The sequence below is a fragment of the Astyanax mexicanus genome, chromosome 14 (assembly GCF_023375975.1).
Source record: "Astyanax mexicanus isolate ESR-SI-001 chromosome 14, AstMex3_surface, whole genome shotgun sequence".
Lineage (NCBI taxonomy): Eukaryota > Metazoa > Chordata > Actinopteri > Characiformes > Acestrorhamphidae > Astyanax > Astyanax mexicanus.
The window spans coordinates 14,729,005-14,743,918 of record NC_064421.1 but is presented as its reverse complement, the minus strand read 5'-3'; the positions used below and the strand labels follow the sequence as shown (position 1 = coordinate 14,743,918).

General features: G+C 37.8%; 1 protein-coding gene and 1 long non-coding RNA gene across 13 annotated transcripts in view; one reads left to right on the top strand and one right to left on the bottom strand.

The window, feature by feature from the left end:
* Positions 1-7,527, bottom strand: part of meis2a (Meis homeobox 2a) — an 82,536-nt gene extending 75,009 nt beyond the window's left edge. For 10 of the 12 annotated variants that reach the window (XM_007257385.4, XM_007257387.4, XM_022673080.2 and 7 more), the window contains exons 1-7: positions 7,447-7,527; positions 5,787-6,899; positions 5,053-5,285; positions 4,171-4,312; positions 3,767-3,817; positions 3,243-3,293; positions 2,557-2,706 (exon numbers count right to left, since the gene is read on the bottom strand). In XM_007257385.4, coding sequence (XP_007257447.3) covers positions 2,557-2,706; positions 3,243-3,293; positions 3,767-3,817; positions 4,171-4,312; positions 5,053-5,285; positions 5,787-5,798 — 639 coding nt within the window. In that variant the 5' untranslated portion in view covers positions 5,799-6,899; positions 7,447-7,527. Of the gene's footprint in view, positions 1-2,556; positions 2,707-3,242; positions 3,294-3,766; positions 3,818-4,170; positions 4,313-5,052; positions 5,286-5,531; positions 5,748-5,786; positions 6,900-7,203; positions 7,270-7,446 lie in introns of those variants that run through there. The other 2 variants (XM_049463899.1, XM_007257386.4) reach the window with 2 other exon arrangements.
* Positions 7,528-7,986: 459 nt separating this feature from the next.
* On the top strand, positions 7,987-14,492 carry LOC107197843 (uncharacterized). Its single transcript, XR_001518812.3, has 2 exons — positions 7,987-11,117; positions 12,027-14,492. It is a non-coding gene; the product is annotated as an uncharacterized LOC107197843 (long non-coding RNA).
* The last annotated feature ends 422 nt before the right edge of the window (positions 14,493-14,914 follow it).

Here is a 14,914-nt window from a genome sequence, read left to right as displayed (position 1 = left end):
ACACACAGTATTATCTGTCTATATAACTGGTTTCAGGAAAAGTTTAAATAGTTTTAGTGTTGCTTAATATCAGATATAATAAAATAAAACAAATGTATGCTAAAATTAAACAAACCTACAGATATGCCTACACCGATAGCACTACAGTGTTACAATACTACATTCCAAAGCTTAAATACAGTGCACCATTAAATTGTACATTCGTTGCTAAACTGTGCATATTAGGTCCAGCATCAGGTATACAAAGAAGCAAGACAGCTGCCCAACTGGTACAGCGCTGTGTCTCCTTCATGGTGAAGAGCCTCATCATCCCCAGCAAACCAACTTTCACCAAATGAGATGTAGCCCTGGGCTATATATTAAAAATGCATAGCAAAGCAAAGAAAAATGGACGAGAGAGATTCTAACTAAATAAATTAGCATATCTAACTATCAAATTGACTGCTCGCTCTCCAACTAAAAAAGGAGGTAGAAATGAATAATAAAACAGAGGCCAATTTTGAAAAAAGAAAAAAAAAATTTATAAAACAAAGCGACCAGCTATCCGCTTTGGAATGGGTCTGGTGTGTTTGCTTAGCAGAGCTGCACTTCTGAGTGTTCACTTGCAGCCCAAACATTTCCCCACAGCCTACTCAGCCAGAGCCTGGGGAATGAAGGGGAAAGGGCTGGGGCTTTTGACATGGGGCCATAACGACAGTATCCCCACTAGATCTGAGAACCGCTACAATATGCTGTATGGCCTATGTGAGTTACACCTAGAAGCCTTAAGCATTTGTTTAAAGATAAACACATGCAGGCGTAAAAATGAGTAAATAACTAATGAGTAAATAACAATTTTTTTGTCTGCTGTTGTAGATTTCTAGACCAGGAATTCTGAATATAAATACATTTATACTATATTATCCTACATAATGTGCAGTGCAAACAGCAATAAATAGTTAGTTATAGACTATAACGTTTGAATACGTTAATTTGAGTGAAAAATAATTTTTCAATTTTAGTTTTAATACCAGGCGTTGTAAAACGTCACTGCTGCTGTAGCAGAAAAAACTAAAAGCTGAAATGAGGTGGTCAAGTGCGAATGACCATAAGACCAATGACCTGCCTTATAAACGTGGGTTTCTATTCCTAAGGATCAGAAGTGGATCTCTAACATGCAGCTTAGTGGCTGGACGTGAGCGAGACAGCGCCCGAAATTGGCTTGATCATCCACCATCTGCCACGGACCTAAACAGGCTAGTTTATCTAATCTGGCCCTGCGTAAACAGCAGCACGCCTAGTTTTCTGCACTTTTTCGAGCTGCAGTGCTCTGGCTTGTCCTCAGAGCCTTATTAAACATGCACAAATTTTTGTTAGTTAATTCGGTTTTTTTCTTATGTCTGTGTTTTTTTTGTGTGTACATACATCTATTTCTGTGGCTCTTCTACAAAAGCCTCGGCAAAGCAGCAGGGACTCTCTCAGAGACCTGGCCAGACCCAGCAGATGCAGCGGAGTGACTTTACCCAGCACTCCAATCTGCTTTCATCCCTAATAGGCTTGAGCTTTGTGCTGCTGATACATGTTAAGCATTTCGCCCTGTCCAGCTACGCGGCCCCCAGCTTTTTGGTGCCGTTTGGCCCATTATAAGCGACTATTATCCAAATGCCTGAAGCCGTGGCAGCATTCACGCGCACCGTTCTTTATTTTTAACAGTCAAGCGTTTATTGCAAGGGAATCATTTAAACACGTTCAAACCACTGGATTGATTTCCAAACGCAAGGACCCGCACTTCAGGTGCATGAAAATGGCCGAGTCTAAAGCCCATAAAAAGGGCCGTTGCATGCGGAGAGAACCACGAGGCGATCAATAAGCAACAATTAAACACATTAACACCAGCAGCATCTAACGCTGAGTTGACAGAACCACGAGCAATGCCTGAAGCTGGCCACCACAGTGGACATAACACCGAAGCTGATTTTTTCACTCACTTTTTGTACACTTTTACACCAATGTAGTAAATCAATTGCACCAGCACGCGCTTACTTAACTGCAATGCATCTTACTGAATAAACTAAAACAACTTATGTAACCGTTGTATCGGCGTGTTCAACACACTGGTGCTTGTTCTAAACAGTGTTTCAGCCGTTCTCAGCCATGCGCGCACACACGCACATTTACGGTGAATTTTAATCCATTTACAGCCACCTTCAACTGTTAACAGGCCTTAGCAAACTTCTACTATAATATAAAAATTCCACGCAAATTTACAAACACATATCCTGCTTCAGCACGTTAACGCATTCTCGCCAATCCGTGCTTTAAAAAATCCTAGTGGAGTTGGGAGTGTGCTATTATTCACAACAAAAGGTGAAGCAAAGTTCAGCCTCCGCGTGTACAATAACAGCTCGCCTTCATATTAGTTCAAGCCAATTTCAAGGATCCTTGTAGGTCTCAGACAACACAGCTCTTCCTCCAGGCCAGTAAATCCACACACACACACAGCCACTTCCCTGACGCACCGTCCCAGGACAACGTCATAAAAATAATAAAAACGGCAATTAAAGCCGTGTTACTTACATGATCGGCTAAATTAGTGGAAGATCCCGAAAGTTCCTCGTGGTCCGATTTTGAGCTGCCGTCCCGTTCATCTATGACTAAATCTATAGGCATTTTTCCTTTCAAACAACTGATGTACCGATGGCAGAAATTGTCGCAGAGCTCGTGCACCTAAAGAGCAGAGAGGGACAAGGGAGAAAGTGAGCGTGAACGGTCCCGACTGGAGGGCCACGGTCGGCCAAGGCAAAGGGAAACAATAGTGAAATTGTTGCAGCGCTTATTAATCTCATGAGACCAGAGCAACAAGTTGGACGACAAAAAATAAACAGCGCTAAAATCCTATCAGTTATGCATTTACAGGATCATAAACTAACACTTTAAAAATAATCACAGGGGCGTTAGAAAGCATAACTGTGAAAAATACATTTTAAATATAGGCCCAAATGCGATTTTTAATACGGCGTAACTTATTTTCACATTAGACTAAAAATATTTTAAACGATAAACTTAGATAGTTTTATTCTAACATGCATATTATGTTATTAATTTTATTATTATTATTATTATTATTATTATTATTATTATTATTATTATTATTATTAATAATAATAATAATAATAATAATAATAATAATAATATTATTAAGCAACGCTATCAAAGCCAAACTTTTAAAAATATTACATATATAAAATAGTAAAAAGAATTACCTTCTCTAACTCCAAGAGATGAAACCGTAATACTTGTATGGCCTGTATCATCTGCAAACAGTAAAACACATTTTGTTCTGTCAATATCAATCATTTTTGTTCAAATTACCATAGTGGGCTATTTTATTTCAATTATTACAATAGCACTAAATATAAAAGCAGGATGATAAAAAGAATAGGAGTGAAAGGAGTAATCTCAAACACAATTGTACATATTACACGTTATGTCTCCGTGACTGCTTTTAAGCGGGTACACACTTGATTACAGGGGGCAGCAGTCTAGCAACCCACTGCACCAGTGAATTACAATTCACTTCAGATAATCATGATGGGTGCTTTTGGTAGAATCAGAGACCCCTGCACGGCCTCTTTTTCTAGAAACCTGCCCAACATCTGTGTTCCCCAAAACCCCCCTTACATTTCCTCTGCTACCCGATAACCTCTGCTTAATATGGGTCACAAAAATGTGGGTGACACACAACAGAAACACACGGCTAAGTTTGAAAACAATAAAGCGAGCTTACCAGATTGTCCAGCTCTGGATTTGAGGAAAATAAAGGTTTTTCTGCGCGGACCTAAAAGAGTGCACCAAAACATGGAAGTAAATTTTCTGACCAACAGCGATTTGAGAAAAATAAAGGTCATTATTTTTATACTTTATATTAAGACAATAGCACACTACTTAAATTTAATACAATTTATTAAGTCCAAAAATAATTAAAATATATAGCCTATAAGTTTAGACAATTACATGCTCACATCGTAAAAATGTAATAGCCTATAATTCTCAAACACCTTTAACAAAAGCATAATAAATTAAATTTTTTCCCATCCTTCACGCTTCTGTGCTTTTTTGAACAGTTTGAAACTGACCAGCAGGCGATAAAAAAGGACTGAACATGGATTAGCAGAGAGAAGTCAGTTTGACCTGTTTGGCAAACACTGCGATGTCCTCGTTGAAGGAGTCGGAGGAGCAGACGTCGCCGCCCGCCACCCCGGGCTCGCGGGGAGTGCACGTGGCCAGCTCGCACTTCTCAAAGACCAGCGCGAGCAGAGGGAACAGAGGGTGACTGCAAGAGGGGAAAGGCTCTTAAAGCATAACTCAAAACGCAAAGCTTTCAAGCATAACTGTCGAAAGGATAGCGTAACTAAAACTCGCACACGAACGCAAAGCAGCTACAGGCAGCAGCTCGAGCTCTTACTGATTGTTTACACTGAAAGTTGAAGAGTAGAGCTGGAGTGGAACTCTAGTTTGGCCCTTTTGGATCATTTCTTCCTATTCAGCACATGCGTAAAGCTTTGGGGTTGTGTTCAGACATATTAAAAATACAAACAGTGTTGTATTGTTGCAGTCTTTGTATTTTACGTTTGCAGTCTGAGCTTCAGCTTCAGTAGAACTCTCTGCGCTTCGGGTTTGTTGTTGTTCTGATTTTATAACAGTTAAAAACTCCCGTTGTAGGAAAACAATGTCAAACTATAACGTAAACGATGTTAGATATTTTTATTACAGATTTTAATAATTGTTATAATTGTCACTGTAATTGTGGGTTTATTTTTTTACTGTCTAGCTTAAAGTTTGCACAGAAAAGTTCATGTGACAATTTTTTATTTAAAGTCAAAATTAATCTGAATGTTAGGCTGGTGTATATCGCCAAAGCTAACTAACATGAAGTTAAATGGAACTTATTTTTGCATACATAAACTGAATTTTAAATCAATTTTCCTAAACTGTTCTGAACAGAAAACGAGTGAACTTAAAAAAACAACTTAGATATGAACGTGACAACACTGCAAGCATATTCACACTCACCCATAAATTTGATCTTTATCCCTCTTTAAGACGTCGTTGACCGCTGAACCCATGCTGGTGGGCATTACGTTGGGATGGGGCGCGTGGGCGCCGTAGTGCTGGCTCGCGTGCAGCGGCGGCCCGTGGTTCAGATGGTGCACTTGGGGCAGCGGCCGTGGGGCGTGAGGGTCCCCGTACATAGACGCTGGAACTCCCACCCCGTCCATCCCGCCGTAATGGGCCAGTTCATCGTACTGGAATAAAACACAAGCAAGTCAGACGGACAATAAGGGGGAACGGGTGGTTATGGAAAACAAGCTATTCTGTACAAAAATAATAAATAAAAAAAATATACGAAAAAAAGAAAAATAATGGCAAAGTGAAAGAATGGCTGTAAAGGAAGAAAAGAAATCCATTCTCGATGCGTTGTGGTTTGGGAAAAGACGACTTTCTCCTACTCAAGCGTATAAAGTTCTATAGTACAAATTATGTGTAATTACCAAAAACATTGTAAAGTTGTAAAGCAGTGTTTTTCTTTCCCCACTTTTTGTTGCTATGTCAGTTAAGCCTCGCTGCTGCTGAGCCCGCCGGGAGAAGCACACTGTCACGCCGCTTCAGAAGCAGAGATGCGGCGAGCGAAAAAAAAGTGAAATAAACGGCGTTAGACAGCAGCACTCTGGAAAGAAGAAGCCGCCAGCGCCGAGGCCCTCCTATAGTGCATTTGTATAGGTAAGTGTTGGAGATTGCAGACCTACCCTCTGCGCCATCAGGCTGCGCTCCAATAAACTCCTGGACGTGTCGTATATTTAATATCCCAGTCCGGTAAGAAAGTGATTTAGTGGTAAGATTCCCCCTTCGTGAATTCTCCTATTCTCCAATACAGTTCACTCCGAGCACGGGCATCGGGTACACTTTTTCCAAAAAAAAAAAAAGTCTTGTTTTTTTCCTCCTCGCCCCCCACCAAAAAAAAAAGAAAAAAAAGTGAAGCACCCAAAAAACTGAAGGTTACAATCGACCCATCAACAACGTGCATGTAACTAAACTGTCGTGTCTCATGGCTTTTTGCCACTCCAGCTGTCAATCAAAGCCAGAGGTTGTCAAGGTAATGAATGAATGATGGTGGCTGATGATGTTCAAGAGACGATGAATCTTTGTTTTTTTAGTCCGTTTTCATCCGCGCGCACAAAACTCCGCGTCTTCTTTACGCCTCCGGTCCGCTTTCTTGTTTTATGATCACTGTAAGGACAGTAGGAAAAAAATCCAGAAAAGAAAAAGAGGAGAAGAAATTAAAAGAGTGGCGATTCGGATCTCTTCGGGGTTTTTTTCACCCACCCCCCCGCGGTATATTTCGTCTATCTCGCGGTCTGAGATGAGTGAGTGTCAGCGAGTGTTGGCAGGTTGGCTGCTAGCTTTGCTTATAGTACGGAGTCACTTCGCCGCGCTGATCGGCGGGAGAATGGAATGACGGAACCCGGAAGTAACAAGGGCCTTGGCCACGCCTACCGTTAGTTTCTGGTGCGGGTTACTTTTCACACCCGTATTGCGGAAACCCCGCCCAGAGTGTGGTTGGATTGGGCACCGGCGTCCAAAAAACGCTTGGACACGAGTGGGAGGTTCCCTATTGATAAACCCCGCCCCTTGTGCGGTGATTGGATAGAGCTAGCCCGCCCTCTTGGGTTAGGATTGGCTAGAAGTGCACACCAGTAAACAGTCCACCAGAGGAAGAGTATAAACTAGTAGCCAATCCTAGAGTGGCAGGGCGGGTTTAGCTGAAAACAGGTGGGGAAAAAATAGAACAGAAGCGCGGTAGGGTGGCTGCAACTGCACGGGGGAGAGCTGTACTTCTTCTGCACAGAGGCTGGAGAAATCTGGAAAAAAGAAAGAAGAGAAAATAATTTTAAATAATTTCTTCAGCATTGTGTTTTTGTTGTCTTTTTCATTTCAAATAAATTATTATCAAATAAATTATTATCAAATAAATTAGTATTATATAGGTCATATTTGTACAATATTTTAGATATTCCAAAGAAATTAAGCTTGTATTAACCTATAGGTTAATAGCTCTAAGTTTACGGTGTATTCCGTTCACAGTCTTAAGTTAACCAGTGTGTTCTTACCGATAAACAAATAAACAGCATGTTTAAAAATATAATTCTCAATCTTAAATCTTACACAAATGGCAAATGCAGAGTTTTCTGTGTATGTGTGTAGCTTCTATCTTCAAGTCTACTCTGATCTAACATCTCCAGTTCTCTCTAACATGAAGAGAACTGGAGAAGAACTTATTAGGGCACATTGAACACCCCTTTCTAAAGTAAAATGAACTTTCCCACACAAGAAAAAAATGTTTTTAGAGAAACTGTTTAAACGTATCTTCCCTCCAATCACGTCTCAAGCTAGAAATCCGTGCCTCACCTCGGAGTAGTCAATTATCAAAGCGGCCCACGATCATCAATCATGGGGGAAGCTTGAAGTTTAGAGGAGGAGCAATGCCCGGGCCATCGATTCCAGCGCTTCTGGCCCTTTCCCCCCTTCATACCAGGCTCTTTTTGAGCTCAAAACCCAAAGAGGTCATCCATCCCCTTTAATATTTAGCCACCATCAGTGCCAACACACACCGCTGCGCATGTGACATCATCGGCGTATCGATAGCTGTTAAGACCACTCGGCTGCGTTTAAAGCTCCGTGACCCCTTTTTTTTTCGTTTTTAATGAATTATCAGCTCAAGATTCTCTCCCGTTGGAAGAATGGGACGAACTCGGGTAGCGCGGTCAGCCAACACTGGCCTAAAGCCACGTTAAGTTCAGTCTGTATGTGTTTTCGCGTTTTGCAGTGGAGTTGCCGACGTTATGAGATTTCACACTGATCTCAGTGAACATTTCTGTGGCACAAGGGGGAGGGAAGCGCGCGCTGAAGAGCAGAATGTGACGGTCGGCGGTGCGGACATCACACCAGGCAATAAGAAGAAGTGGAGTCCATCTCTCGCTCTCTCGCTCTCTCGCTCTCTTTCTCTCTCTTTCTCTCTCTCTCTCTCTCTCTCTCTCTAACTATCTCTCTGACCAGCTTTAGCGACGGGGCAGTTTTGCGTAAAAGCCGGCGATTTCCAATCTCTCCGTATGAATTAAAACACACACGCACACTCACACACACACACATTCAGATAAGCTCGTGACGTTTCCAGGAGGATTGTGGTAAGTGCATGAATATGATTTGTCTTTAATAATACTGCAGTAAAAGCAGAGAGTGTGTGTAGGACTTGATCAAGTGAAGTGGTTTGGATTGCGAATGCCTTACGCACTCCGTAGTGTACCGATTCTTCATTTTGACTTATTTTAAGTAGTGTGTACATCGTTTGCAGTAAATAAACAGCATAATAAACCAGCAACTGTATGGAATGGCTTATTTAATTTCTTATCTACATGCTAATTGGAGTATATACTAAGAGAACTTTTAACTTTTATGGACAGAGATTAAGCCTAATCGTAGATTTTATTTTTCTTTCAGCGGACAACTTTCATTCAAAATGCTGTGCAGTCCAAGACTAGGCTTAATCGATGTCCGAGAAACTGACGCAAATAGTTCAGACTAGACTACTTAATTATTATCAGATCTAAACAAAATGTAAATAAACACAATATATAAACATAACTTAAAGGGTAACACATAGTTGTTTTTTTCTAATAAGCCTAGACAAATAGAATAGTTTAATTCCAATACTTTGCTACACTGTGGTAGTCTGTGCTTTAAAGTTTTAACCAGTCCCAACTTTCTTGAGAAGATTACAAACGGCTTAGCATTGGTTTTTGGGGGACTAGTTTCCAGTGAGGAGTAAAGTAAACAGGCACAGTATGAAGGGAAGCTATCCGGCGAAGCCTAAGATGACATTAAGGGGTGGTAAAATTTCATCTGGTGGTGTCAGATTGAGGTCAGTTTAGGGTTAAAGCTCTCGGTGTCGGTGTGGGACATGCCCAGCTGCGTTTGGATTCATTAGGGGGCAGAGGATCCATTTCAAGTAAAACAGGGAGACAATCCCGAGCCTATGAAGCCTTTCATATCCTGCATTATACTTCCTATTGTAGCAAACAACTGTAGCCTATGTAGTAATGGTCACATAGTCCTGCGTCTAGAGGTCAGTTATTAAATAAAACATTAAAATCACACGCAGGGTTCATTCAAATTAATGACTTTATCTAGTTTAGAGAGAACATTAAAGAGCAAACCTAACATTAATCGTGGCAGTCTAACTAAATGTAGAACAGGTTGTAATTTTGGTTTTCTAAAGTAATTAATTAATTAATTCATTCATTCATTCTTATTTTAAAGGACAATATTAACACATTGTTTTGAGCGCAAGCTCCAATGGAATCAGACATTTTTTACACATTAAAAATAAAATACAATTGTACGTTTAATAGTTATTTTTGAATGAACTAAATCTTGTTTATTCTTTATTTTTTAAATTATGCAATCATCTAAATTACCTAATTAAAGTGAACTCTCTGTGACCTGCAGTGAAACGGTTCTGGCTCTCTGCTACTTAAACACTAGGAAAACTTTTCACGTCTAACTGTAAATTCTTCAGTCTGTATGGCATTTGTTACTTCCAGTGTAGAGTATGGATCAGTAAAGTAAGAATGTGTGTGTGTAGTGGTCGGCTGGGGTACAGAGTGTATCGCCGTTTCCAGAGAATAGTTAAAATATCTTTGTGAGGATTTTCTTTTTGCTGGGCCTGCTGGGTTAAATATGCGGCGCTTTAGCGCCATCTGGCGGAAAGCAGCCCGGATTTCACTTAAAGCCGCTTCGTGTTGCAGATTAATCAGACCGGGTACAGAAAACGGAATCGCGTAAAGGAAAAACAAAATTCCGATTCAAATAGCATTTTATAGCGCTACCGAAATCTATAATAATAATAATAATAATAATAATAATAATAATAATAATAATAATAATAATAATAATAATAATAATAACATACAGACAATAAATAGTTGGTTATGGTTTATATGGCCAGGAAAACAATGCTGTATTTTCGCTAATTCTGTCATTTTAATAAAAAAAAAAAACATTTGGATATTCTCCAATATTTGCGCTTTAGTATCTAAAATCTTGATTCTGTACAGTTAAGTTTAAGGTTCACGTTGCCCGCGGCTGCCTCGGTGGATTTTTTCTGTTTTCTACAAATAAATTCATTGTTTTATAAAAAAAAAACAGCTTTACATAGCTTTACATTTTAGCATTAATTCAGCGCTACAAATAACCTTAATTCGTTATTAAAAATAATTAATTACAATAGTCACAAATAATAATGTACAAAATACAACAATACTACTACTATTACTACTACTAACAATATTATTATTATTATTATTATTATTATTATTATTATTATTATTATGAGTATTATTGTTATTATTATTATTTATATTATTATTATTATTATTATTATTATTAATAATAATAATAATAATAATATTAATACTTTTTACTGAACTTTTAAATAACATTTTTACATTTGTATATTGTCCAACACCGGAGTTATTTCAAACAAACAACAACAACTGAAAAACATATCTTTATCTAATTGATTTAAATAAATTACATCCAGCGAATCTTTTTAATTAATGTTTATAACAATAAGGAAAAAAAATCCTTGTAAATCTAAACAGCGAAAACTGTGTTTTTTAACTCTGTAGACGAGATTAAGTCTATCATTTTTTCTCCTGTTTGCTGTCAGAGCTATTTCTTGTTTACTTCAGTGTGGAAACAGCGGACTTAAATGTAAAATTATTTGTAGCGGTTTAAGTGTATATCACATTCTAGAAGAGGGCGGCCGTGTCCCCTCAGCTCGGCTGTGCCCCGGGGTGGCTTCAGCAGCAGCATTAGTCTGTTTTAATTCCGCTCATACTGGCCCGTTTCTCCTCCAGAGCGAAGCAGATAATGATGGTGAATAGGAGAAGAGTGCAGCAGTGAAGTGGCCCCGGCGCTCTGTTCCGCGCTCTCTGAGCCATTACAACACGACTCCCGTAATCTCCGTTAACTCTAATCACCTCTAATGTAAAAGGCGCTCAGCTACAATGAACCATCAGGTAACGAGGGACTCTTTCTTATTCCTTACTGTTGTGTACTTTATATAAAACTATAATAATTTATGAACAAATCATTAAATTGCTTGTTTTTAAAAACTATAAAATACCAGTAGGGAATTATATATACATATTATTTAATTATACAGTAATTTTAAAAGTAAACAAGTCAGTAAATACAAAATTATTGGATAAGGTTTTATATATATATATATATATATATATATATATATATATATATATATATATATATATATATATAAAATATATATATTTTATATATATATATATATTGGTTTTGCAATTTGCAACACTTAAGTATTCATGTTAAGCGTTTATCGCCATTTTACATTTATAATGTAAAAGCGATACACTCAGTTTCTTCCCAAACTGTTATCTAAATGTTTTATGAGTTTGAAACATTTCACAAGTGTGCAAAAATATTAATGCGTAATAAAATAGCTAAAAAGATACGTGACTCGTCGGTGAGATATTGTATGTCAAAGAATTGGAAATATTTTTACGTTCTTGACTAGTAAACGACTAGTTCACTGAGTGGTTTTCACGAATTATGGGGACAAAAACAATGCTTCAATTAAAAAATTGCATTGACGACAGACCAGATTATATGATTAAGTGTTTCAACGGCACAAAAACATCTTGCTAAAATGAAGCGATATTGATATAAATAAAAGTGTTAACTGCCTTTACATGGCATTACTGAAAATTACTATGAAGGCATACTGTAAATAATGCACATCTACAAAGGTTTGGTAAAAAGTTTTTTTTTTTTTTTTTTTTTTACAGTTATTTACTGGAGAAATTCACAGAAAATACTGTACAATGTTCTAATGCCATCTGGTACAGTATTATTTGGCTGTATGAATAACTGTCTTTAAATTTCCTTTAAAGGTCCAGAATAAGTGCATTTACAAACGAAGTGATGCCTCCCACTACTTTTCCTGACCTCTTCATTTATTAAATAAATATCACTTAGTGCATAATTACAGCTACAATTTTGAGGAGCATCTGAAGAGCATCTCAGGAGCATGTGACTGCTTATTTCATACAGCCCAAATTAAAGGTTTGAATCCCACTTGCTTGTTTGAAATGTATTTAAACAAATGCTGTTGCCATGTTTGTTCGTGTTTTGTTTTCCATGTTTTTTTCCTGTCTAAGTGTTTCCCCCTTGGTTCTGGAAGAGTTCACACGATCAAGCAAGGCACCCAGGTAATTACCGCGCATTGTCAAATAAAGGGACTGCTGATTCAAATGAGGAGTGAAATATCAAAGAAAAGTGTTCCCTTTGCAGCCAGCCACTTATCCACACAGGAGACAGCAGTGAGACGACTGCCACAGGGACACTCACAGAGGCTCTGACAACAGACAGCCTTAGATTCCTTGGTAAATATTAGACCCCACAATATTTTGCACACAAGCAGACGACGTGTGAAGCTTTGCACTGTACACCTCCCTGGCCATGCACGGTGCTAAAAAGAGAATGCCTCATTTCTGAAAAAACTCAGACCTTCTCTGCACTCAGACAAGCTCATAATTTAGTCTCGGCTGTATGGTGAGATACTCCATAGGTATTGTGCGCAACATAGGGCCTTAAAGAGAATAAAGCCCAAGTGAAATAATTTAAACTGGCATATGGTTGTTTACTGGTAATTTGTTTGTACAGAATACTGCTTGGGTTTAAACTCTAGAAATATGTTCACCTTTACCACCTGAAATGCAAGTTTGGGATATGAAGACATAAGGTATAACTTGTGGATAAGCACTTTATTTAAACTGATATAATGGTTTTTTTTTTATTATTATTATTTGTGTCTCTCATCTCCTCAAAAAAAAATATCCCATGTTTAGCAAAGGTGGTCTCTATGGAAATGCTTAGATTTCTTCTTTTCTGAGATTTGGGACTTGCCTCTTTGGAGAAAAGAGGGTCTTACTGGAGATGCATCAGCAGTCATTTGTCCAACAAGTACAAGTTGCAAATGTTCACATCGAGATGCAGCCTTCGTCTAGCTGTAATTTTCTTGGTTTGATCTCACTGACGCTGGGAAATGTACGATTATGACACAATAAAAGAAATACTTGCAATGCCGTGGTTGGTGTGTGAAATGGTTGGAGGCGAAATTCAGACTGCAAGAATGTGTGAGAGTTTAACATTATAAACACACTTCCCTCCCTCTAGCTTACAGACAGCTCCGAGGGATACTTTACATGTAAATATTCACTCAGCAAAAGGCCAGATCATTAATTATTGAGAGCCACAAAAAGTGTAATACTTCAATGTTTAACATGTGCGTCTTATAACTCATTAGATGAGGTTGAGGATGAGCTGTGAGAAGGGGAAAGTATTCCTTTCAAACAGTCTGAGAATTAGCTTGAGAAAAACAAAATGGAGGAGCTTCAGTTTAATAGCACTGCTTTTCCAGTTTAGGAGAAACAAATGAAGATATGTTAAGATAAAAAAAAATATTCAAACTAATAAAGCTTCATTAATATTTTAGTTTAGTCTCAGGCTTTGGTCTGGACTATTTTTATGATAAAATAAAAAATAATCACTGCTTAGGGTCTTTCCACTTATTCCTCCAAGTGTTTCACATAATAAGTATTATAAACATTTGAGTTTAATAATAATGACAGTAGTCTGTTTTAATCAGAACTGTTGTAATAAAGTATTTTTGTGAAAAAAAGACTCTCAGTGTTGATTAATAATTTATATATGCTAAACCTGGCCATACCTTTTATGGATGAAAAAAGGCAAGGTCCTAATTTAATGAGGAGATAAAGGTAATATATGGTAGTACTTGAATAAAACATCATTTTATTTTTTTAAAGAGTGGAAGATACAAAATGTGGCCATAATACTTGATAAAGTTTCATACTTGGGGATAGTTTGTTGTCCAACTTTCCCAGTGAATGGAGTCAGGCTGCATTCTGGCACCCATCATCTTTGTTACACTATGGCCTGTGGCTGAGCTCTTGACAGATTGTCACAAGGTGATAGAACTCAAGTGGAGACACTAGAAGGGTGGCACTTAGAGCACAAGAAGATTGACTTCTGGGTACACCATGCAGGATCAACCCTTTAAAGAGTACCATCCCACTGGCGTGAGTGGAATGTGGCAGAAATGAACAATTGTAGTAACAACACTAACATGCAAGAAGAACTGTAACTGAAGGATCAAATGTGTCCCTGAAAATGTAGATTTGCTTTTCATCACACAGGTAAAGGTATGAATGAAAAAGGTTTGGTTCGGGTACACTGCAAGACAAGTAGGGTTCTATATAAACCCTTGTTGTTGAACCTTTTTGTAATCTGCAAAAGGCTTTTCACCCAATTAAAGAACATTTTAATTAAGCAAAGAATATTTGAAGTTTGTCCATGTTTTTGTGAGTTGTTGGTTCAATAAAGCACCTCTCTTTACTAATATATATATATATATATATATATATATATATATATATATATATATATATATATATATATATATATATATAGCTATACACTATATGAATAATAATGCAAATAAGACACATTTAATCAAAAAGACAACAAATTTAACATATACAAAAAAAAATAATAATCAAAATGAGAAATCTTCTGCATTACAAAAAATAAATGTGTGCATATAATAAAACAAACTCAGAATCAGATGCAAAACTAAACCAAACCATGCAAAATAAATGCAGTAAATGACTCTAAATATGAATGAATAATGCTACTGATTTCTCTTGTGGATCTTCAATATGCATGAGCTACATCAAAGAGGCCTATCTTGTCATGTACC